This window comes from Terrapene carolina, unplaced genomic scaffold, assembly GCF_002925995.2.
Source record: "Terrapene carolina triunguis isolate 2854851 unplaced genomic scaffold, T_m_triunguis-2.0 Scaffold402, whole genome shotgun sequence".
Classification (NCBI taxonomy): Eukaryota; Metazoa; Chordata; order Testudines; family Emydidae; genus Terrapene; species Terrapene triunguis.
The window spans coordinates 1402080-1427150 of record NW_020664753.1 but is presented as its reverse complement, the minus strand read 5'-3'; the positions used below and the strand labels follow the sequence as shown (position 1 = coordinate 1427150).

General features: G+C 47.5%; 1 protein-coding gene across 1 annotated transcript in view; it reads left to right on the top strand.

Moving 5' to 3' along the window:
- WDFY4 (WDFY family member 4) overlaps positions 1 to 25071 on the top strand; it is a 230467-nt gene that overhangs the window by 85694 nt on the left and 119702 nt on the right. Inside the window, exons 23-35 of the mRNA XM_026658165.2 lie at positions 247 to 399; positions 2586 to 2659; positions 3957 to 4118; positions 5669 to 5760; positions 7107 to 7206; positions 9263 to 9468; positions 11318 to 11487; positions 12641 to 12766; positions 13282 to 13443; positions 14685 to 14882; positions 17439 to 17565; positions 19558 to 19715; positions 23970 to 24208. Of these exons, the coding sequence (XP_026513950.1) occupies positions 247 to 399; positions 2586 to 2659; positions 3957 to 4118; positions 5669 to 5760; positions 7107 to 7206; positions 9263 to 9468; positions 11318 to 11487; positions 12641 to 12766; positions 13282 to 13443; positions 14685 to 14882; positions 17439 to 17565; positions 19558 to 19715; positions 23970 to 24208 (1967 nt within the window). The remainder of the gene's footprint in view (positions 1 to 246; positions 400 to 2585; positions 2660 to 3956; positions 4119 to 5668; positions 5761 to 7106; positions 7207 to 9262; positions 9469 to 11317; positions 11488 to 12640; positions 12767 to 13281; positions 13444 to 14684; positions 14883 to 17438; positions 17566 to 19557; positions 19716 to 23969; positions 24209 to 25071) is intronic.

Below are 25071 nucleotides of genomic sequence, written 5' to 3'. Positions count from 1 at the left end.
CTATACGTCTGTTAGTCTATAAAGTGCCACAGGACTCTTTGCTGCTTTTACAGATCCAGACTAACACGGCTACCCCTTTGATACTTGACACATACATGTATGAATACTGTGTCTGGAGTGTGCTGTGCGTGTCTTATTTAGTAATAACACTGGATAATATGTTATAAGGTCAGTGAGGCAGATTGTATTTTCTATTGTGCTCTTTACAGCTTTTGGGCTCAATGAATGCACAATAACTCTTTTCAGCTCCTGGCGTACCTACTAAAGAGGAAGACAAAACTGCTAAACAACAGGATTTTACAGCTGGTGCTCTCCATAGCAGGCACGGCAGAGCTGGGCTTGGAATCCTCGACTATAAAGAACTATGGTGCATTCCAATATGTTCTCAGTAACTTTGAGGTAAAGCTACTAATATTGTATGAGTTCCCTTAACTATATTAAAGGAGGCTCTAGAGTATAAACTTAGTTCTGTGGCAGCACCTTCTGAACTGGTGTATCTGATGAGAAGGCTACAACTTATCTGGCGTGGGTCTGAATTAAAACCCTGCATATAAGTACCTTCCAGACATGGGGTGTTTGAAGTCTGGATTCCGGTGCAGTTTGGGTCTGTCTCTAAATTCCCCCAAGGAGGGTAAGTTATTTTTATGTCTCGCTCCAGCCAGCAGATCCAGAATAGTATGTTTGTAATTTGAGATGGGCTGGAGATTAATTGCTTGTCCTGTTGGTGCTGCCACCCCATCGTCAGTTGTCCAAGTACCCTGATCATTCCAGTAGCTGAACAAATCTGAGAGATTGTCACCTACTCTGAAGCATGGAACCTGCTTGTAGGGTGAAATTCCCCCCAAGGCAGAGGGCCCATACAAAGGTCTATACACCACTGAAGTCCGGGCTTAGGGATGCATTCTGTGAGTAAATGAGCATCTGCTGGATGGTGCTGTCAGCACCACCTTGGATTGGGTCCATAAGTGGGGCTTATGTGCTAGATGGGCCCTGCTTTGGGATCTCGACAGTGCGGTGAATTTCTTCTATCATGCACTCACATGGGGTGAATCCAGTTTCATAGAAATTAGTGATGGGAGAGACCTATTAGTTCGTCCCCTCCATTCCCACCCCTCTCCACCTACTGGACCAAAACCGGACTGGTGCCTGCAATCTGTTTTCCAGTGCTTTGTCCAGCCTCGTTTAAATGTCTCCAGGGATGGCTCCTCAGGCACTTCCCCTGGGAGAAAAAGGTGAAAGGCCCAGATTGGCTGAGTGTGTTACCATGTGTGCCCTGCAGTTCAGGCTCAGGCTACACTTAGTGTGGAGTTGTTCTTTGGAAAAGATGGCTCCCCTGCAAAGGGTTTCAGCTCTACTGGACCTGTCACAAAAAGTCTCATTGAATAAACCCACCTTGTTCTGCACTCTGACCGAGAACTCTGACCACAGAAAACCCCTGCAAAGGGGGAAACTTCTGCATCTGTGAGCATTAACCAGGCCAGCTCCCGCAGTCCTGCTGCTGTCCACATGCCTCTGAGCTGAATCTGTAGAATTCTTGGACCAGGCTATGTGGTAGGAGGATCTTTATAGGGCCTCCAGAGTTGTTCTCTAGCTCTCTTCTAAAGCACCTGCACTCTGATGTTACTCTGCTCACGCTACATGATCTCAGTTTCTGCAAAAGTCCCTAGTCAGGGCTGCACAAGTATGTGTTTCAGAGATTCATGGCAGATCTCTCTGGGGCATGTCAGTCAGAGCAATTATGGAAGCTCATTCTCTGGGTGCAAACTGCAGCTTGCCTGCTTTTGTGCACTGTGCAATTGGATATATTTTCTCTCCACAATCATTTCTGCATTTCCATATTTCTGAAATACTCATTTTTGTGCTTTATTTTACTCCTTTTCCCCTAAATCCAAGAAACACTTGATGCAAATTGAAAAATGTCATTGTGAGTTCACTTTAAAATGTACTCTATGGTATATTTGTTTTTTTTCCAACATAGCTTAATCCATGTGCTTTAACATGGTACAATAATACTTATATTTTATACAGCACATTTCATCCACAACACTTTACAAAGGGAAGTATTGTTGTCCCCATTTTACAGATGGGAAAACTGAGGCACCAATACTCACCCACATTTATATGGCAGATCAGTGACAGAGTCAGAACCCAAATCTACTCAGTCCAGGCCAGTATGCTTTACACTGGGCCACACTTCCTCCAGGCATTATTGGCTCAAACTAGATTGTGTGTGTTGCATGTTTTCCGATTTGTTTTTAAACCAAATGGATTTAGTGGGGATGTTAGAGCAGAAAAAGTGGGAACCAGGACTCCTGGGTTCTGTTCTCCTCCTCTGCCACTGACTCACTGTAGGCAAATAGCACCATGCCTCAGTTTCCCCATCAGTAATAGACACGCTCTGTTACCTCATGTGGATGTTATGAGGCCTCACTAATGTTTGTAAAGCGCTTTAAGATCTTGGGATGAAGGCATGTGCTGCAGAAACACATTTGATTTTTTTAAAAATCTTTTTCTCTACTGACATGAGATGAAATAAGAGCTGAACTCAAGAAGCTGTGAAATCTCTGGTTTCATTTGTCTTTCAGCTTTGGTCAAATGCACCAGAAAATCTCGACCTTGCCCTGTTTTCACATCTTGTGGAGATCCTGCAGCCCTCAAGGTACATAGTAGGCATCTATGGCAGAGACGGGATAAACGAATAAGCTTAGGCTGGGATTTTTGAATGTCTCTAAAAGAGTTATGTGCCCAGATCCCATTGAAAATCCATGGAAGATGGCAGGCAACTAGCTTTTCTAGAGCCCTGTGAAAATCCAAGCTTTCATTTACTGGTTCTGTTGGCCATGTCGTAGAATCATAGGACCAAATTCCTGGCTGAAGACATTGCATTAACTTTAGTGAGGTTACACCAGCAGAGTACTTGAGACCCATAGCACTTAGAGAAAGAAAGGTCATCTTGCCTGGTTAGACTAGATGGGAAGTTTTTCATGTGTTGAATAGAAACAAGTCCAGATGACTGAGTTTGGTAATTGCAGTTTAGCTCTATGCACACAACTGCTCTGGAGAATGACATCTGTAAGGACTGGTTGGAGCAGTCGCTATTCAGCAGTGCAAATCTCAGGATGACAATGCCCTCAAAGGGAGATCAATTTAATGTCAGAATTCTTCATATCTTCAACTTTTAGAGGGAGAAGATGGCTTATTATTTTTCATTGGTTATTTATTCAGTGCCCAAAGTATGCTGGGCACACTACAGACAACTCCTAATAGAAAGCCAGATGTCTATTTATTCATTTGATTTTTTAAAAATAATGAAGCTGGTTGAAAACATCTTTGCCATAAAAACCTTTTAGTCAAAACATTTTCATTTAATCAAGGGTGAAAGTTCTCCCCCTCACCCCACAACAATCTTTTTTGATGAAAGATTTCAGGTTTAAAACTGAAATTTAGACCAAATAATGTTGAGATTTTTAACAACCTCCCCGTCCCAAATTTGCGCAGAGGAAAGAATAATTTCCCAACCAGCTCTACGATAGAGTTAAATATATTTGGAGACACAAGGTGAGACAGACCGGCTGCCTCAATGTGGCCTGTAGATTCCATTCTGTTGGCACTGAAAAGCCATGCACGATCGCGTCTGATGTCTCTTGCTGAGTTTTACAAGAACAGCATTTATTTCCACCAATTCATGGCTTTCCAAGTCAATAACTTTGTTTTGTTTGAACTCACTGAAAGGCGGCCGTTTCCGGGGAAAGACGGGGGGGAGGAACACACCGAGAAGGCTTCAGATCCCCATCTCCGACACATATTCAATTTGTCTGACAGAGTTTTGATCGGTTGCCAAGGCAACGTCAGAAGTCCGTGGTACAAAGAGTGAGCGCAGAACCCTTTTAGCAGAAACTCCGCAGAATTGCCTTTTTCCAGTAAAGGCTTTTAACGTTCCTCTTGCTTTGACGCAGAGATGGATGTTGGAATGCCAAAGTCGCCTACCAGATGCAAATGGTGCCCAAACTGGTTTTCCTCCTCAACGACGTCGAGATCAGCCGCTCACGAGTCACCACTATCTGTACCATCTTCTCCCACCTGCTGCAGGGCTATTTCAACATCAAAGACATTCTTAGGTAACCCCGACCTTGCGGTATTTTCTCAGCTCATAAGTGAGCAGTCCCCCTACAAGCATAGGAATCCTATTGTGTGATCACACCCGCCTCATCCAGCCCTGATTTGTGCTCTGGACAAAGACAGAATCCCTGTAGATCCCTGCCAAGCAATTGTAGGGGAAAACTCCCCTGACAGCCAATTCAGCATTTAATTCAGCCCTGTTCAAGTGAGTGAGAATCACCCCCGGCTAAGTTGTGACCCTTACAGTGAATATAGCACAGGTAGCCCCATTGACCTCAGTTGGACGACCTACTCAAGGTAGGTAAGATTACTGCAGGCTGGTCCCAGGCTGATGGGTGTCTGATCCCATTGCTTGGATGGTGTCCAACTGGCCATTTTATTCTTGAATCTTGTGGAGACTGCCTTTGCCAGGACCTTCTGGAGAAGAGAATTCCAACCCTTGATTGCTGTCTGAGGGAAGAGCTGCTTGAAACACAATGCTGCAGTATTTGATAGCCCATGCCCAGACTGGTCAGCCTCTGTCCTGTGGGCCAGCTGAGACCCATCCGGTGCTGTCCACAACCCTCACGCACAGGGGTGCGGGCCACCGAGATGACACAGGCCAACATTCAAAGCTCCATCTTGATTTTAATGAAATCGCTCTGGTCCAGATGCAGCATTGCATGCTGGGACCTGCAGTATCCATGGGCAGCCTCTTTCTTTATTAAAGATGAGGGGGACTGCAACTGACTAAGTTTTATTTATTGTTAATTGTTTGGATCTGGCAATCTGCATGGTACTGTGCAGTGCGAGCAAATAAGGACAGCCCCTGTCTCACAGCCTCCAGGAAAGTGGCTAGTGCAGCAGGCCCTGAGCATTGTTAAAAAACAGGGGACCTGTACTGTCCCAAACCTGGGGGAATGCTATAGTACGTTGTAGTGTCTAGAGTGTTCTTGTAGTGTGGTATTTTAGTCTATAGGGAACACCACTCAGAATCAGACGATGGCACTGCACTCACTTGCTTTGTGCATGCGTAACATTCATCCATTTATGATGAGAACTGGAAAATGGAATTCAAGCATTTCATAAGTGAAAAGGGGTTGCCACAGCTGCTTCCTGTCAGGCTGCTAGAGATTCCATGCTGGGTGTTGCATGCCTGGAAGCCAGTGAGGTGTCGCTCAGAAACACTATGAGGGGAGCTCCCAAGGGGTCAGGGACACCTGGCACAAGCAGCATTGCTAACCCAATATTATCAAATCCAGTGGTTCAAAAATCATAAATCAAGCCCCCAAAATCACAAAACTGACTTTAAAATCATGAATTTTATTTTAAAAGGGGGGATCCTTTTTATTTGCCTTCTATTTTTGAGTCATTAGGGGGTCACATTTTCAAGCTTTTCTCCACAAGGGCTAGAAACATACTCTATTAATGAAAGCCGAGATTCTCACATAATCCCATGACTCCAGGAGCTGAAGCTTTAAGAAAAGCAACAACTATCAAGAGACTCACAGTATAATAGTGATAGTCGGCAACGCTGCTAACCAAAAATGGTTTCCTCTTTCTCTGAAAGGATTGGATTGTTCCTTGTTTACACTTTAAAGCCCTCTTCTGTGGATGAAAGTCAGATATGCCTGGATGGGATCTCTGATCTGCCAGGAGAAGGTAAGGAGATCCCTTTGGTGAGTGAATTCTGATGGATGCTGCCCCTCATCCCCCTGGCAGGTCCTAAATGCATTAGGGCTGTGCTCGGGGTGGGGACGAGGGGAAGGAGGGCAGGAAGGGCAGACCTCGGGATATGCTGCAGAACTACTCATGTGTCCAAAATGAATTGCTTTGCTGGGTCAGGGCCCTACTCTGAACAGCACAGTGGGTACTAAAGGGACAGAGAACAGTCATGTCTGGGAAGGTCTGTTCTAAAGCCAGGTGACGTGCTTAGTTATGCTTTCCCCTCTCAGGTATCTCTCCTGCAGTTAGGTTGGCAGAACTTGATCACTGCACCAAAAGCCCCTCAAGTGCTGGTTTTCATAAGTCTCCAGGGAGAGAAATGTCCATTTGGTTGAAATTTCACAGAGATCAATATTTGTGGGTTAAAAACAATGGAATGAAAGGGTGAAAATTCCCTCCCAGGATTCCATGGGAATGTGGTTGTTGCTCTTGGCCCACTGTAGTTTTTGCATTGTGCTGGAGTCCCATGTGGGTGAGGGGGCATTCTCAAGGGCAAGTGCATACTCCAGTGCAAGGAGCCATGCATCTTTTAAATGTCTACCCTATTTGTGTCTGATTTGACTGCTGGGAGAGCCAGCCACCTCGACTTCCTGTTACTTTCGTCCTATTAGTGGTCCCAGTGGAGATCCTATTGGATACAACACATCCAAGCAACAGAATTAGGGTGACCAGACGTCCCGATAAAATCAGGACTGTCCTGATATTTAGGCATTTGTCCCGCATCCTGACCGATGTCTGGTCGGGACACAATTTGTCCCAATATTTCGCACTCCTGGGTTTTTTTTGCTCCGCTGGTGGGACTCCCCCCCCGCCTTTTTTTTTGTTGTCCGCCGGCGGGACTCCTCCCCCTCCCTCCCCACCCAATGTGTCTCGATATTTTCTTCATCCCATCTGGTCACCCTAAACAGAATACTTTATGGAGACACTGGTAGCCTGAGTGCCAATGCACAGAGTTTAGAGGTGGAAAAACACCTCTGTAGTCATCCATTCCAGCCTTCTCTTCCACCCAGTCTAGAATTGTTCCCTGCAGATTATTCATTATCCAGCATTTTGTCCAGTCTAGTTTTAAACATCCTTCATGATAGGGCTTTGGGAACAGAACTCAGAAATGACTAGTGCTTACAGTGACAGGATCCCCACTTCCAAATATTCGCACCTACTTCACTCCACCCAGTTAACAACCAGTTATATTTGTATTGGCTACAAACAAGGCTGTTCATCGAAGTGCTGGAAACACGTGTTTTGTCTCCTCTTTACTTTTTATTTCCTTCTGATTTTTGTAGCCTTAAGCCAAACATCTGGGAAGACAATCTGGCTCCGAAACCAGTTACTGAAGATGTTGTTAGATGTAATGTGTTCAGACAAACTTCATCTGTCCTCTGAGTAAGTAGAACCATTTGAGCAGGGGTCTCAAACACGCGGGTCGCATAGGCGCCGACTCTGTGGGTGCTCCAGGGCTGGAGCACCCATGGGGAAAAATTAGTGGGTGCTCTGCACCCACCAGCAGCCAAGCTCCCCTCCTCCTCCCCCCCCGAGTGCACCGCGTCCCTGCTCCTCCACCTACCTCCCAGTGCTTCCTGCCCAGCCGCTGCCAAACAGCTGTTTGCACGCTCCAGGAGGGAGGGGGAGGAGCAGGAATGTGGCGCGCTCAGGGGAGGAGGCGGGGCCCGGGTGGGAATTTGGGAAAGGGGTTGGAATAGGGGCAGGGAAGGGGCGTGTTTTGTCATTTGAGTGAGGTGGTTTGGCATTCTGCTTTGGCTGCTGTCTGCCGAAGGTGGAAGGTTTGCAGCACTGTGGGATGAGTGATTTGGCTGGGAAGTTCTCTTTAGGGTGGGGGTTGGATGGTTTTGTTTACTTGAATCAGATCAATGTGCCTCTATCCTCCATGCTCTCAGGACAGCACCTCCTGCCTCCTGTTACAAGACGTGCTCACACGGTGCACATGCTCCCTGCCTCCAAATTGCAGCTGGCTGCTGCCTGTCCCTTCAGCATTTTCATTCTTTTGTGTACATGAACTAGGAGGCTCTTCCCCCACAGGAACGGTTACAACAGAACATCACCTTGTGGAAGCTCGTGTCCTCTTTGCCATTAGCCCCAGCCCAGGTGCTCAGAGCTGGGGGAGTCTCAAGGACTACATCCTGCACATGTTGCCATACCTCTGGCCCCAGAGCCCTAGACTACCTTTAAATCAACAGACAGGAGTCACAAGACTTGACGACCAGAGCCTAAGCCGAGACCAGCAAACTCATATCATGTAACATCAGTTTAGCTTTAAATCCTAGACTCAGGAGGTGAGAGCCAAGTGTCTTGCCTAGGCTCTCCATTTTCCCTTTCAGATCAAATCCCTCTTGGTGCCTCTAGAGTAGCTGACGGGGCAGGCGAGCCGTGATATGTTCAGCAGGACCCCACAGGTCTCACTTAGCTGTAGTTGTTCATTTTTTTCATTTTTGACTATACTTTTGTATCGTTGTATGAAAAGGTTTCAGTGATGCGGCCCTCGGGCCAATGTACTAGTCCTCATGTGGCCCTCGTGGTAATTTGAGTTTGAGACTCCTGCATTTGAGGATGGAGTGGGCGGAGGAGGGACCGTGGCTCCTTCGAGGTTCCCTCTCTCTCTGTGTTTGACCAGCGCTCAACACCCGGTTAGCATTTATGAGTGTCGTTAGTCAATGAAAGAGAGGCGGAATGTGTCAGGTTTGGGTTCAAAGTTTGTTTGTTTTTCCAGTGAGGTATCTGAGGTTTAGAGTGATATCCATTAAATAGACAACATTTTCTCCACAGTTGCCAAACAGTGGGATCAGAGAGATCACGGTTTCCTTATCTATTCTGTGAGGGGAAAAGAAATCTGATGTGTCTTTAAAAAGCAGTTTAATCTAATTGGGATTACAAATACTACAATATCTTAATCCTAATCACACAGTTATTGCATCACTACAGGGCAGAGTTAAGGTTGCTTGGGTGCCTTAAGTACACATTTGTATACGTTAGCATGTTGGGATTTCTTTCAAGTTTAAACCTTAATTCTGAATTTCCTGGGTTTATAACAGTTGAGTTGGGAAATTACAACATCCCTGTCATGTGTTTTATCCTGAATTACTGAGATGTTGACCTTAACTGTGACTCCATCTTGATGTAGTTTGTCTGGGAATAAATTAAATTGGGCTTGATAGGGATTAGATGGCTCAAACTATGTGGACAAACAAGCTAATGAATCTCCTCAGCACCGGATTGTGAGCACGAGATCCAGAGCCTAAGTGATTTAGGAACCTAAGTCATTGCAAAGATCCTCAAAGGTATGGGAGTTAGGCACCTAAATACTCTTCAGAGTAAGGGCCTAAATGATATAGGAGAATAAACTCTCCATTGTGATGTAGGCTCCTAGGTCAAATCTTCCCCTGTGTCTTTAACGTGTATACTTCTCATGCTGTGTTTCTCCCAGGGCTCAAGAGGAGACGTTCCTGGCGCTGGGGCCTGACTGGTTCCTCTTGTTCACGCAAAGCCATCTGCACCCAAGCACCGTCGTGATGGGGGTCAAACTGCTGCTGCACTTCCTCCACAATCCCACACTGCTGAGGAAGTTCAAGGAGGGGGTGGTGGCCGGGCGCTGGATGTCAAACAGCTCCACGGGGCTGGATATTCTAATGGGTATGTCCCAGATATGAGACTCGCTCCCAGAATAGCCTCTTCCAGGGAAAGTTTCATGAAAACTATGTTGACCCTGGTGCAGAAGCAATCAGCTAGGGCTCCCAGTCCAGCTCCAGTTGCATAAAATAGCAAATCTCCCATTGACTTCAATGTGAGCTTAGTATGGGCCAAGCAGCAGGATAATCTCCTACTGCTGGGCTGGGAGATGCCTTCTCCATCATACTGCAGGCTGGGGATTCCAGACCAGAAATCACTGGGTGAGGAGATTGTGTGGTCTGGTCTGTGCAGGAGGTCAGACTAACTGGTCTGTACGTCTGTGAGTAGGTCAGTCATCACCTTCTAGTCCCTCTGAGATTTGCTCCAACCCTGTTCTGCTCACTCCCCAGTCTGGATGGGGAGTGTGTGACGGGTTGGATCACAGAAACCCCCTTAGTACTGCCAATTGATGTGCTGAGACTACCCCTAAGCCCGTTTTCCCTGGCAGCTTGGGACTTCAGAACCCTGCCTGGTTGTGCCAGACATGCTTGCCTGCTACAAACACAGCCCCAGGTCTGAACCACGTCCCTCAAAAGCTGCAGGCTAAATTGAAAACAGCTTAAGAAGTGTTCCTGTCTCCAACACCCAGATGCCCAGTTTCCAATGGGGTCCAAACCCCAAATAAATCCGTTTTACCCTGAATAAAGCTTATACAGGGTAAACTCATAAATTGTTCGCCCTCTATAACACTGATAGAGAGATATGCACAGCTGTTTGCCCCCACCAGGTATTAATACTTACTCTGGGTTAATTAATAAATAAAAAGTAATTTTATTAAATGCAAAAAGTAGGATTTAAGTGGTTCCAAGTAATAACAGACAGAACAAAGTGAATTACGAAGCAAAATAAAATAAAATATGCAAGTCTAAACCTAATATAGTAAAAAAGTGATTACAGATAAAATCTCACCCTCAGAGATGTTCCAGTAAGCTTCTTTTACAGACTAGCCTCCTTCTAGTCTGGGTCCAGCAATCACTCACACCCCTCTGGTTACTGTCCTTTGTTCCAGTTTCTTTCAGGTATCCTTTGGGGGTGAAGAGGCTATCTCTTGAGCCAGCTGAAGGCAAAATGGAGAGGTCTCCCAGAGGCTTAAATAGACTTTCTTTTGTGGGTGGAGACCCCCTCACCTCTCCTATGCAAAATCCAGCTCCAAGATGGAGTTTTGGAGTCACATGGGCAAGTCACATCTCCATGCATGACTCAGTTCCTTACAAGTGGCAGCCATTGCTTACATGCTACCTTGAACATCCCCAGGTAGACTTCTTATGTGGATTGGAGTCTTCCAAGGTTCCATTGTCTGTTAAGTGTTTCTTGATTGGGCACTTAACTTGCAAATTCCTTTCTTAAGAAGCTGACCAAATGCCTTACTAAGGCTACTTAAATTCAAACAAGTACACAGCCAATATTCATAACTTCGAATACAAAAATGATACATGCATACAAATAGGATGAATATATTCAGTAGATCATAACCTTTGCAGAGATATGTTACATGGCATATGTAGCATAAAACATATTCCAGTTATGTCATATATACATTCATAAGCATATTTCCATAAAGCATTAGGGGGTGCAACATCACAGAGTGTACAAGAGAACTTCACACCATGTGAATGAGAATGGAGGGTGGTTTTCTATTTTGCTAATGTCAGAGAAATTCTTCTAACGGCTGGGGTTGTTGCCGGGAGGACGGCAGGATGGTTTGGGCCCCAGAGAATTGCTGGTCATTGTCAGTCAGCCATCCCTCTCCACTGCACCTGATGCAGGATGGAAACTGAGCCATTCAAAGCATGTTTTCTTCCTTTGCTTTTAGACAATTTGAAAAGTGGGCCCCTGATGCCTGACTATGACCCCTACCTGATTTTCGGGCTCACGGTGCTGCAAGCATGTCTGATTAATCACATTCACCTCCCGGAGATCTACCTGCTGGTCTCAGGGCTGTTCCTGGGAACCCCACAGTGTGACCCACCAGAAGCCTCCAAGGTAAGGCCCCCGCAAAGGCCGGTGTGTGTGTGTGAATGAGAGTTTGCACCTTGGCTAGGGGACCCTGCTTTGCTCCCTGGGATTCCTAAGCTGCTTCTCTGTAATGGCTCCAAAGGGAGAGGCAGCCCAACAACGTCTGCCCTAGTCAACACAAGCATCCAGGCTAGGGGAAGCTTGTGGTGTTTGGAGCTACAGTAGAACCTCAAAGATATGAACACCAGAGTTACGGACTTACCGGTCAACCGAACACCATGTGGACCCGGAAGTCCTCAAGCAGGCAGCAACGCAGACAAAAAAAAAAAAGGCAAATACTGTACTGCCTCGGGGCTTCAGCCACTGGGGAACTGGGGCTGCAGCCGCATGATGTGTGTGGGGGGGTCAGGACTCCTGGCAGAGGGGGGACTCAGGGCTTCTGACCTTTGGGAGCACTAGGACTCAGGGCTTTAGATTGGGGGGAGTGCCAGGGCTCTGCTCTCAGTTTCAGCCAGGGGTGGAGGGGGGAACTGAGGATCGGGGCTTCAGCCCCACGGCTCTGCTCTCAGTTTCAGTCCCATGGGGGGCGTCGGGGATCGGGGCGTTAGCTACGGGGGGACTGCCGGTTTCAGCCCCAGTGTGCCCCCCCCCCCGTAGCTAAAGCCCCAAGCCCTGGTGCTCCCCCCTGGCTAAAACTGGGAATGGAGCCTCAGGGCTGAAGCCCTGATAACCAGCGCCCCCTTCAGGCCTGAAGCCAGAATGGAGCCGCGGGGCTGAAACCCCAAGTCCCAGCATTCCCCCCAGGTCTAAACCCCTGAGCCCTGATGCTCCCAGGGGGGGGACAGAAGCCCTGAGCCCCCTTCCGGGAGCCCTGATGGCCCCTAGGGTCAGAAGCCCCATCCCTGACCCCTGCAGCTGCAGCCCCAACTTCCCTGTGGCTGAAGTCTGCAACGTCTTGTTTATAGTTATGGACCATTTCAGAGTTACGGACAACCTCCATTCCCGAAGTGTCCGTAATTGTGAGGTTCTACTGTCCTTGTGGCTGATGCAGCTGGATGTGGAAAGAACAGGAACCTCCTGGAGGTTTCACCCATCGCTCTAGACTGCTCCAAAAGTAGTGAAAGGTGCAGCTATGCCCCTGTCAGCAGCCTCCTCCTCAAATGTCTCTCCCTCCCTTCAGGCAGATCTGGACTCCATGCTGCAGTGGCTCCTGCAGAACCACCAGACGGAGGACGTCCTTAAAGCTGGGCTGTGCACAGAGGCAGTGGCCCTGCTGCTGGAGATGGTTAAGGCCACAGTGAACAAGGTGAGCGGCCGGCTGTGTGCGTGCAGGGCCCCGCAGAGGGAGTGGTGGAGAGTTCTGCTTGAGGCAGCCCATTCCCTCCCCAAGGGGTGACAGCACAGTGGTGGGCAGGGAGCTGATGGCTGCCAGGTACTGACCTGGCTGTGTTATCATTGCTGGGAGGAGGGGGCTTCAGAGAGACCCTGTCTGTGCTTACGGCCAGGATCTGAGAGTTGGGGGCTGGATCCTGGCCCCTCCCAGTGTGCTTCTGGGCCCCAGCCCCTGCCCATTCTGAGTGGAGAAAGCCCCAGCTCTGTGGTTAGAGCTGTGTTCAGGCTCAGGAGAGGAATGTGTGGATCTAAGCAGCTGCTCCCTGTGGCCGCTGGAGCAATCCATTCGTGACTTCTCCAGCTCGGCCAAGCCGAGGCCACTCAGATCTTTGGGGACTGCTGAGAAGAACAAGGCAAGGTGTGCTAACTCAGCTGAGCATGCGTACAAGTGAAGTGCTGCCCTGACGAGACGCGCCCGTTGGTGTTCAGCCCTTTGCAGGTACGGAGGGCTCCTGGGAGGTGGCCTATCCTGGGAACGTCATGCAGTTCCTGTGCCTGATCTACCACAGCTACCCCCAGGACCCGGTGTGGCGCTGCTCGGACTTCCTGCAAACCTTAGCCACTGTCGTCTTCCATGCGGGGGCACCACAGGTAAGTGTGAACCAGCTTGGATGGCTGTGATCGAGCCAGACGCTGACACCTTTGCCCTGGTAGTCAAATTGAGCCCCTGCTGATGTCGATGTGAGTCGTACCCAGTCAGAGCTGTGGGATCTATCCCATGGTCCGTGCCCGTCAAGCTGTCAGCCTTTGCAGAACCTAAATGTAGGGACTGGCGTATTGAATCCAGCGCTCCCTGCTGGGTGTCTTCACCCTTCCCTGTCTCCTTCCTCTTAGCCATGGCCTGGATCGCTGGTCAGTGACAGCTAATGGGTGGCTCGGCTCCAGGTGTGATGCAGCCAAACTCTTTAATCCCAACGCTCCTTGTGGGGCTGGGGCCATCCCTCTGCACTGCCATCCTCCCTACTAAAGAGCCACCCCTCTGAGCGTGACCCCCTCGCCAGAGCATGCAGCGCTCATTTCCCTCCGCCAGCTGCTCCACCCTCGCCCAACGGGAACGTTGCTTCTCCCTTGCTTCCCTACCCTTCAGCCCAGCAGCCGCCCCAGCCCCACTGCCCTCACCAAACCCCACTCAGCTGCCAGCTGATTCCCCCATTCCTGATTTTAAAACAAGTCAGCGGAGAGGGTTAACAATGCTTCGCACATACTGCAGCCCCTTTCATCTGAGTGCATCCTCCTGCTTTGCTGCTGCTATTGTTATTTGGCACCCTTGGGGCACTGGTATGTGTATTAGGCATCACTAAACCCTTCTGGGTGTTAATATTAGCCCCATTTGACAGCTGAGGAAACTGAGGCACCGAGAAGTGAAATGACTTGTCCATGGTCAGAATGATTCTGGGTATGTCTACGCAGCAGCTTGGAGGTGTCATTCCCAGCACAGGTAGAAGACATGCACTAGCTCTGCTAAAAGTATCAGCGTGGCCGTGGCAGCTCGGGCTGGCCACCTGAGAACAGTCCTGCTGACTTCCTGGATATGCACTCAGGAGCTAGCCCAAGTTGTGCCCATGCCATGGCAGCTGCACTGCTATTTTTGGGTGAGTGGAGCTAACGCACGTACATCTGCCCGTGCTGGGAAGCATCCGCCCGGCAGCTGGGTAGGCATACTCAGTGTAACACAGGCAGGAATAGAACCCAGGAGTCCTGGCGCTCAGTTTTTATGGCCATATTGCACTGCTTCCCCTCTGCTCTCTGTAGAGCTGTGCTTAGTTGTGGGGAGAAAGCAATGCTGGTAAAATAAGCTCCCCTGAGTGCCACTGTCTGCCCTCTCTACTCAGGGAGGCTGTGAAGGCCTGTCGCACCTCAACGGTCCAGCTGCCGCTGAAGCAAACAGCTGCCCCGACCCCCCGGCTGCCCCACTGCCCGAGCACCCTGCCAAGAAGCAAGTGTGGGACTTCCTGCGCATCCTGCTGATGGAGAGTCTGCTCAGCATCCCGGCGCACAAACAGGGGCACCCGTTCGAGCTGCTTCTTGAGGTCTCATCACCGTAGACTCCCGTCCTCGCTACTCTGTATCGGGGGTTGGGGGAAGGGGGAGGACACAGGAGGCATCCTGCAGTGGTATAGGGAAGGGATGACTCGGAAGGATCTGCACCCCACCTGCTCCTTTCGGGTTCTCCAGGATAGAGCTGGGCGGGTACCAGATTTTTGTATTTGCGGGATATTCCACCTTTTCCAAAACCTTCCTGTTCTAAATCAGAACAAAAAAAATGTTGAAATTTCCCAAAAAACAAAATTTTTAGAAAAGTTTGTTTCGGGTCAATGGAAACATTTTGTTCTGGGTTTGACCTTTGAGAACTTAAAAAAGAATACATTAAAATAACGAATTTGATTTTGAAGGCTGGTTTTGAAATGACAAAATCAAAATGTTCTGTTCTGAAAAATGTCAGGGTCGGCCACTTTGACATTAACAAAATGCTTTGTTCCTTTTTTCAATGAGAGTTCGTTGAAATCGGCATGTTTTTCAAACCGCTTAGATTCTGACAAAAACATGATTTTTCATCAAAAAAACTGTTTTGACAAAAAAAAAAATTCTGAGCAGCTCTACTCCGAGAAGGGGTTGTCTGCAGTTCCTCCTAGCAAACACCATGTGATCAAGAGGGCCTGAGGCCAGACCACACTGCTGGGATATGTTATCCAGGACAGCCAGCTAGAACTAAAATCCTAACTGCCCTGTAGGGAAGAGATTCCCCTGTGCCCCATGCATTCATATAACTCAAGGCAGGATGCTACTTGTATATAGCAGCGATAGTAACTTGAGTTGGAGAAATGTATTATGCTGGAGTTAGATCTTGGCCAATAAAAAATCTTTCCCTGTCCGTTTATAATGTGTGCATGTCATTCTAAGGCAGCCCATGGATTCTGTTAATGCCATGAGACCCCATATGGAGCTGTCTTGTGTGCACTTTTGCTTAAAAATTCATTTATTTTCAATGGACAAAAAAAATAAAACCCCTTCTAAGCACAGATGGATGGATGGCTGCTGCAACAGTTGAGTCCAGACCTAGGTTGCAAACACTCCAAAGCAGGGGTTCTTGGATCGACCCACTATAAAGAAGGGAGTAGCTGCAAATTTAATATCCAGGTTTGGATTTTGAATGGTCCAAGTGCAGATGTGTCTAGATCTGGGGGTTTGGTTCAGGCCTATCACTGGTTTTAAGACAAGTAGAAATGAACCTCAGTTCTTGACTGTGGCTTCCATCTTCTGTGAGTCAGATCCACTCAGAAGAGACAAGTGAGGGGGAAAACTCTGAAGGCTCAAAAAGTAGTTGGGGTTCAGTCCAGAGAAGCTGTCAAAAGCAGGAACGCTTCTCCAAGCTATCCAAATCTCCTGAGCCTGCCAAAAGGGCTGTAAATCTCCAGAGAACCAGCTCTCTTGGGAGCTCACTGGGAGACCTGCTGCTGCTTTCTGTGAGGATGGCCTTTCTCATGGTGCTGTGATCTCTTTAGTCTCAGGAATGCAAAGGGCATGGCAGAAATGCATCAAGCTTTATCAGAGCCTCCGTGAAGGTTTGGTTGTAGAACGAACCTAAGGGTTGGCTGAGGCGACTGCCCTTGTTTTCTCTATACCAGTTCCCACCTCCCAAAGAGGGATGCTCCAGGAGATCAGAAAGGGGCATTTGGACCAAAGCCATCTGGAGTTATACCCCTGTTAGGCTCCTGGGTGAAGGCAGGCAGGACTAGTGACAGGAGCTTGGGATACTGGAACTGAAGCCGGAATCAGAGCCGGTATCAGGGTCAAGAATCAAGGTGAGGGTCAAGCCGGAGTCGGAGTCAGAGTCAGGAGGTAAGCCAAGGGTCAGAGCCAGGAATCAGGCCAAGGCTCAATACCAGGTATTGGGGTCAATGTTGGGGTTCCAGGGGTCAATCAGGAGCCTGAATCCAAATCCGCACCAAGTTCAATACCAGGAGTTCAGTAAGAGAGAACAGGGTGGTTGCGGCAGATAGTTAGGGATCTGTGTTGTTGCCTGGACCCTTCAGGCTAGGCCCCATAGGCTTCTATAGGGACCAAGAGCCAATCAGGGATTGCTAAAACCATTGTCATCAGATCCCTTGAGGCAGAACGTCCTCTGGGGTCAAATCTTTGTGGGTTGTGGTACACAGGGTGTGGCTGGGTTATGGCTGTTGCTGGGTTGTAGTGTGGGGATGTTGGTTAGCTAGTAGCCCTGTGGGTCTGGGTTCAAGTTCTACCAATCCTTACATCCCTGAACCAAAATCATCCCACGTTATTCTGGGCGTGCATCCAAACCATCCCATGTTATCCTGGGCCTATACCCCGCACTGAGATTATACTGGGACAAACCCTGATCCTAAACCATCCCAGATTATAGTAGGCCCTCAACCCAAACCTCCCTGGATATATTAGACCCTGCAATCCTTACTCAGTTGAGGCAGATCCTCAGCTGTGTATATTGTCATAGCTCCATTGATGTCAATGGACTTTGCATGAGTAAAGGCTGAGAGAGGTTGTCAGTGTTTGCGCCCCTCGTTGTGTTATCACTGTGCTGATGGTTTCATGCTGTGGTTGTGCAGGCTTCTGTAGAAAACTCCACCAGCGAGCAGAAGAGACGTTTCCAGACAGAAGTCTTGCTTTCTACTATGGATATCTTCCGCACCATCAGCCAAGGGGGTGAGAAAACTGGCTCCTCCAGACCGAGAGGTGAGTGATGAGCTTCAGATCTTCAGCTAGATAGTTTTAAGGTTGGGGTATCTGACTGTATTCTCTTGAGAGATTTAGAAACGCCAGCTGAAATATCGGTCTGGTATCTTAGCATTGTAGACTGCATGGGGCATTCGAATGCTCCCAAGAGCAAGTGCATTGAAATTCCTGCGGTCCTGCCATGTGGCTGGCAAGCTTCTCCACCAAGTGTCCCCTGATATAAGAAAGATTAAAAATCGGGTATTGAGAGCAAAGACTAATGGGAGTCTGTGTGGATAACAGACAGAGTACCTGACTAGGACCCAAGAGACCTGGGTTCTATTCCTGCCTTGGCTACTGGCCTGGTGGGTGACTCTGTGCCTTGATTTCCTCATCTGTAAAATGGGGGTAATGATTCTGGCCTCCTTTGAAAAGCTCTAGGGGTTGCTGTTGTTATTAAAGCAGGCTTAGTGAGAGTGGTGCTGAAGTATGCAATCTAGCACAGCCAAAATAGGACTTAACTGGCTGTGCTATTACCTGCCTACAGGCATAGTAGCTGTAGCTGTGATTTCAGATGAGACCTGAGTGGGCTTGCACCTGGGCACTACTTCAGTGGGAAACTTTTAAGGAAAAAACCTAAAGTGATTCAGGAAGTGGAGTCGGTGACTTACAAGCTGTCTCGGCATGGTAGGGGGGAGCAGTCCATCGTGGGATGGATTCCAAATTGGCCAATGGAATTATGCCATTACTGAGTTAATAACATTCATTGCAGTAGCACCTGCATTGTTCTTGCGGGGGTGTAACAATGCTGGCTTTGGTGGGACTCAACTGAGAGTACCAATTCGGGACAAATTGCTTGGAGCTGGGCAGTTACAGCCCAAGGCTGGGGTTCCTTTGCACACCAAACCAGCCAAACAGAGAAGAGCACTGGCTAATCATAAGTGACACAAGCAATTCCCTTAGACACTCCAGTTTCCCAGTATCACCACCAGTGCCACTCATTATGGGGATGAATGGTTATGAAAACCAATACCCCAGTAAAAGAAAAAGGGTTCTCTCGATCCCAAAGGACCAAGCCCCAGATGCAGGTCAATATACAAGTTAGATCTTACCCACAAAGCATGCTGTTGCCAATCCTTTAGAATCTAAAATCTAAAGGTTTATTCATAAAAGGAAGAAGATATAGATGAGAGCTAGATTTGGTTAAATGGAATCAAATACATACAGTAATGGCAAAGTTCTTGCTTCAGGCTTGTAGCAGTGATTGAATAAGCTGCAGGTTCAAATCAAGTCTCTGGAGTACATCCACAGCTGGAATGGGTCATTCAGTCCTTTGTTCAGAGCTTCAGTTTGTAGCAAAGTTCCTCCAGAGGCAAGAAGCAGGACTGAAGACCAAATGGAGGAGATGCAGCAGCCTTTTATATCCTGTGCCCTGTGGATGATCACAGCAGCAAGATGGAGCATGGAGTCACATGGGCAAGCCACATGTCCATCCCATGCATGACTCAGTTCTTTACAGGCAGACGCCATTGTTTACATGTTAGTTTGAACATTCCCAGGAAAGCTCAGCTGTGGATTGGCATCTCCCAAAGTTCATTGTCAGCTAAGTGTTTCTTGATTGGGCACTTGTTAAGAATAGTCCCTTCTCAAGAAGCTGACCAAATGCTTCACTGAGGCTACTTGGAATCAAAACATACTGATATACAAGTACATAGCCAATGTTCACAACTTCAACTACAAAAATGATACATCCATACAGACAGCACAATCATAATCAGCAAATCATAACCTTTTCATAGACAGCTTACACGACAACCTTTTACAATATTTGCTGCAAATATATAACATTGTTTGCAACAATGATCCATATGGTTACGGGTTATATCAGTAACATCACAGGGGGTCTCCTGTCTGAGTCCCCCAAGATCCCCGCCTGAGATGGGACAGCACGACGGCAGCATAGTTTATGCTCCAGCATGTGACCGAACTGTCCCCTTGTTGTATTCCCTGCAGGCAGCAGTGACCCTCATGGCGGGGCGGAAGTGGCTGTGCCTGTGTTGGTGGTGAACGTTTCCTATTTCACTCAGAAGCTGGTGGAGAACCTTTACAGTGGAATGTTTGCTGCAGACCCTAAGCAAATCCTGCTCTTTGTTGCCGAGCAGATCATGGTGGTAAGTGGGACACCGGGGTTCCTTCTGCTGTTGTTAATGTATTTTGATGTTTCTTATGTCATGCTAGCGCTGAGATCTGGGAGTTCACAACACAAGGGGCATGATCCACTGGCTTCTCATCATCATTGCTTATATTGCACTGGCCTCAGTTAAGGATCAGAGCCCCATGGTGCAGACTCACCCAGACAACCACAGTTCCTGCCCTGGGTAACACACCATCTCACTTGTTCACCCTCAGGTTTCAAAGTATCTTTACAAAAATCCAACCCTTTGTCACCGAGCAATTTTTAAAAAAAACCTCAAAGAATGGTCCCCTTTTTATTATGATCATTTGTGTTAGTGTGCCACCACAGAGCTCCAGATATGGACCAGGGTCCCACAGTCACTGCCTGAAACAGCTTACAGCCTAAGAACTTTAGAGCCGTACAACATGTGAATTTAGCTTCAATAATTATCTGGCCTCCCTTACTCTAGTATCTGAGCAGCTCATCTTCTCTAATGTGAGCTGGGAGATGCGATGTCCTGGGTCTTGAACAAAGGCCTAAGACACCACCCCCGACAGCTGCTGTATCCTGACCTCTTCTCAATGCCTACTGAAAATTGCTGGGCTGAGAAGCTACTTGCACTATAGCCCCAGCCCAGGCACGCCCCATGGGAGCTCTATTGGAGGATCTCCTGGCTCCATTGATTGGTCCAACTATGCTGTTTAAGCCAGGAGGAGGCACAGGAAGTTTTTCTGAGCAACAAGGTGGTTTCCTGTTGTGCCTGCAGTGGACCCTGCTTGTGCCTGCCTCCTGCTCTGCTCCTGTTCCCACCGTGTTCCTGCTTCATGCTTGATCCTTCCCTCTCCTCCAGTTCCTGCTCTTATACCTCACCTTCAATTATCAGTGACCAGTCCTGGCTCTGACCCTGGCCTCCGACATCTGACCCTGACTCTGGCACTTGGTATCTGACCTCGGTTCTGGCCCTTAGCTTCAGTTACTGGTTCTGACTCTGACTTGGCCCCTGGCTGTGGTAACTGGCAGCTGACTCTGGTGCTGACCCTTGGCTTTGTTCCTCACCCTGGATGCCTGCTCTGCCCACTAAGCCTGACTCCTGCTCTGCCCACTAGGCAAGACAGCCTATGTCCCGGTCCATAACAGGACAGTGCTTTTATCCCCATTGTACAGATGGAACCAAGGCACGGAGAGACAGAAGGTATGTCTGCACTTGGATCTGGGATGTGAAAAAAAAGCTCCGAGAGCACAACTACCCAAGCAAAAAAAAAAATGGCTAGAATGCCGCCCCTGGAATTGTGCTGCCCCAAGCATGTGCTTGCTTTACTGGTTCCTAGAGCTGGTCCTGGTCATCCAGTCCCAAGTGCAGACATACCTTCTGCATTATGATATTTTCTGTTTTGTCTATCCCTTTCCGAATGGTTCCTAACGTTTCTGTTAGCTTTTTTTGGCTGCTGCTGCACATTTACAGCTAATTTAGACCTCATCATTTTGTATGTGTAGTTTGGACTGTTTTTTTTCAATGTGCATTACTTTGCATTATCAACATTGAATTTCATCTGCCATTTTGTTTCACAGTCACCCAGTTTTGTGAAATCTCTTTGCAACGCCTCACAGTCAACTTTGGACTTTAACTACCTTGAGTAATTTTGTATCATATGCAGATTTTGCCACCTTGCTGTTTACCCCTGTTTGCAGATCATTTCTGAATATGTTGAACAGCACAGGTCCCAATATAGCTCCTTGGGGCCTTGCACTATTTACCTCTCTCCATTGTGAAAACTGGCCATTTATTCCTACTCTTTGTTCCTATTTTTGAACCGGTTACTGATCCAGGAGAGGACCTTCCCTCTTATCCCATGACTGTTTACTTTGCTGAAGAGCCTTTGGTGAGGGACCTTGTCAAAGGCTTTCTGAAAGTCCAAGTACACTATATCCACTGGATCACTCTTGTCCACCTGCTTGTTGACACCCTCAAATAATTCTAATAGATTGGTGAGCCGGATTTCCCTTTACAAAAGCTGTGTTGACTCTTCCCTGCTCTATTGTGTTTATCTATGTGTCTAATCATTTTGTTCTTAACTAGAGTTCAACCAATTTGCCTGGTCCTGTAGTCAGGCTTCCCTGCCTGTAATTGCCAGGATCACCTCTGAAGCCCTTTTTAAAAATTTGTGTCACATTAGCTACCCTCCAGTCATTTGGTACAGAAGCTGATTAAAGTGACAGGTTACTACCACAGTTAGGGTACGTCTTCGCTACCGGCCGTATCGGCGGGTAGCAATCGATTTATCCGGGATTGATATATCGCGTCTCGTTAAGACACGATATATCGATCCCCGAACGCGCTCACCGTCGACTCCGGAACTCCACCAGCGCGAGCGGCGGTAGCGCAGTCGATGGGGGAGCCACAGCAGTCGATCCTGCGCCGTGTGGACCCCAGGTAATTCGATCTAAGATACTTCGACTTCAGCTACGCTATTCGCGTAGCTGAAGTTGCGTATCTTAGATCGATCCCCCCGCCCCCCAGTGTAGACCAGCCCTTAGTAGTTCTGCAATTTCATATGTGAGTTCCTTCAGAAGTCGTGGGTGTATCCCATCTGATCCTGGGGACTTATAACTGTTTAATTTATCAGTTTGTTCTAAAACCACCTCTATTGACACTTCAATCTGGGACAGTTCTTCAGATTTGTCATCTGAAAAGAATGGCTCAGGTGTGGCAATCTGCCCCCCTCCTCCCTCCCTCCAGTGAAGACCGATAAAGTTGGATGAATGAGGAAACACAAAATTGCTGGGCACAAACATTTTATTCTTAACTTTCTAAGACTGTGTGTTGCAAGTAAAGAAGAGTCAAAGTATCAGAATGGTAAACCAATACTTGTCAGTGTCTCTTTTTTGAAAGTATAAGGAATGGACCAGGAGTGAACTTTTAAAAAAAATTATTTATGCATCATACTTGGCATTTAAAATCCAGCCAATATGGGCAAGATTTTCCAGAGCTCAGCCAGATTTCCAAAAAGCCTAGCTGCCATTTAGCCACAGATTTTTCCAAAGTGCTCAGTGCCCAACAAGCTGAGCTTTTATTGACAACCTGGCCCTCGATACTGGTGCTGATGGCTTCGGAAAATCTACCCCGAGCCAGTTTGAGGATTCATTAATCCTATTTCAGCTGGGATTTCATTTCTCTTCCTTGAGATGCTTGTTTTTTCTTTGACACTGATCCCTCGCTCCAGAGCTTTCCCAGTAGGCTGTTCAGTCAGGAAATCCCCAGCCATGCACACCAAAAGGTTAAGGTGCTTTGAAGTTGCACTGTGTATGACACAGCTAGTTACTGTTGCTCTGCAGTGGAAATTTTTGGCAAACTAGAAGAGACTGTCTGTATTTCTGTCTCTTGCACAGTGCCAAAATAGCAGCAACAAATATATAATAATAATATGCAGCTAGTTGCATAGTGCTCTCAGGTGGATGAAATCAGCATGCCCTTTGGGTTAGCGCCACTGGGTGGTGCATCAGGAAACGGCCTCCTACCTGTCCCTTGTGGGCTGCTTCAAGATCCAGAGGAATAAGGAGGGAACTGTGTTTCCCCAGAGTGCCGGGGCTGCAAGCCTGCCTGGATGTTATGTGGGCTGCACAAGGGGAAAGGCTCCCGTGCCGCCTGCCTCACTGTGCATCTGTGTAAGGACCAGGCCGAACTTGGTCCTCAGACTAAATGAGAATTAATGTGCATGGGAGAGTAAATTACACGGTGGTAACTGGGTCTGAACCTACCTCCGAGAACATCTATGCTGGGGTAACTAATGTGCCGAGGGAGCTGGGACAAGTTGTTACCTGCAACAGCTTAGACTCACTTTGATTCACCTCTGATTGTTGCCTATGAATCAATGAATAGTGGGAGCAATTTTCAGGAGTGCCTGAGGAGAACAAGTCCCATTGAAGGACCCTGGGAATTTTACTCCTGAGTCACTTAGGTGCTTTTGAAAATTCCACTGTTCAAGACCCTCCTTCCCCCCACGAAGATAAATAGTCACCTTGGGAGACAATGAACGTGTCAGTGTTTAAAGTCTTCCTCTCTTTACCAGGGCCAGATTTATCCCTGTTGTGACTCCAGGGACTTCAGTGGCGGAATGGTTTTGTCCCATAGATCATAGGGGACATCGTGGTGGAAGGAGCGTACAGAAACCCAAGTGGGAGAGGTGGAGCGGAGGGGACAAGGGTCTTGTACCAGCGATGTGCCAGCTCATGCTTTGCTGTGTTTTAACAGGTCATGGAGAACACCTTTTCCCAAAAGGAAACTGTCATCAGCACCCTGTACAGCAGTTTAAACCGAGCCATCCTGTATTGTCTGTCCAGGCCGCAGCAATCACTGCCTGAACAGCTGAATCTCCTGAACACCCTCCACACCCTGCAGGAACAGTGGGACATCATCTTTGCAACTTACAACTCAAATATTAGTTTCACCATCTGCCTTATGCACTGTCTGTGTCAGCTGAGCTCTGGGAGGTATGTGCACTGCACTCGGTGTGATTTCTGATTAACTTTCTCTCCTGATATTTATTGCAGTGGGCGGTGCACACAGAAGAGGAAAGATTTCGAGTGCTCTTTCAAGGTCATGGTGCCAAATGCTCTGAACTGTGGAAGTTGAGAGCACTCAGTGCCTTGCAGGATCTGGGATTTAGGATGTACTACATCCTAGCAAATCACTGTCCCAATCTACTAGTCTGGTACTACATGTGTAATTGCTTGCATGGACCCACAGTTCCTTCCTGGTTTGCTCCCCATTAAGATTACTAAATTGAGCGGCATATGGGGTTTTTTCCCTCATTAAAGTTTTTGACAAAAACATAAAACACATTTCTTAATTTCAGTTTCAACAAGACAAAATTTTTTTTTAAATGTCAATAGTTTTACGAGAACCTGAAAGTGTTCAGTTGAAAATGGCATGTTTTTGTAAAAAATTCTGTGTAGTCAAAAAACTGTTTTCCCGTTAAAAATACATTTCAATGGAACAACTTCTACCATTTATATTGCTACGGGTGTTGTCTAAAAATATATACAGTGGTATGTATAATGAGGAGCACCAGGTATTAGCAATGGAACTCTTGATTTCAATTTGTTATTTTGGAAAGTGATTGGGTAAACCTCCAGAAAACACCCAACTGATCTGAATTTTAGCTGACCTGTCTAAAAGCTCTGATGGCTTAGAACTTGGTCTAGAACAGGGGTCGGCAACCTTTCAGAAGTGGTGTGCTGAGTCTTCATTTATTCACTCTAATTTAAGATTTTGCATGCCAGTAATACCTTTTAACGTTTTTAGAAGGTCTCTTTCTATGTCTATAATATATAACTAAACTATTGTTATATCT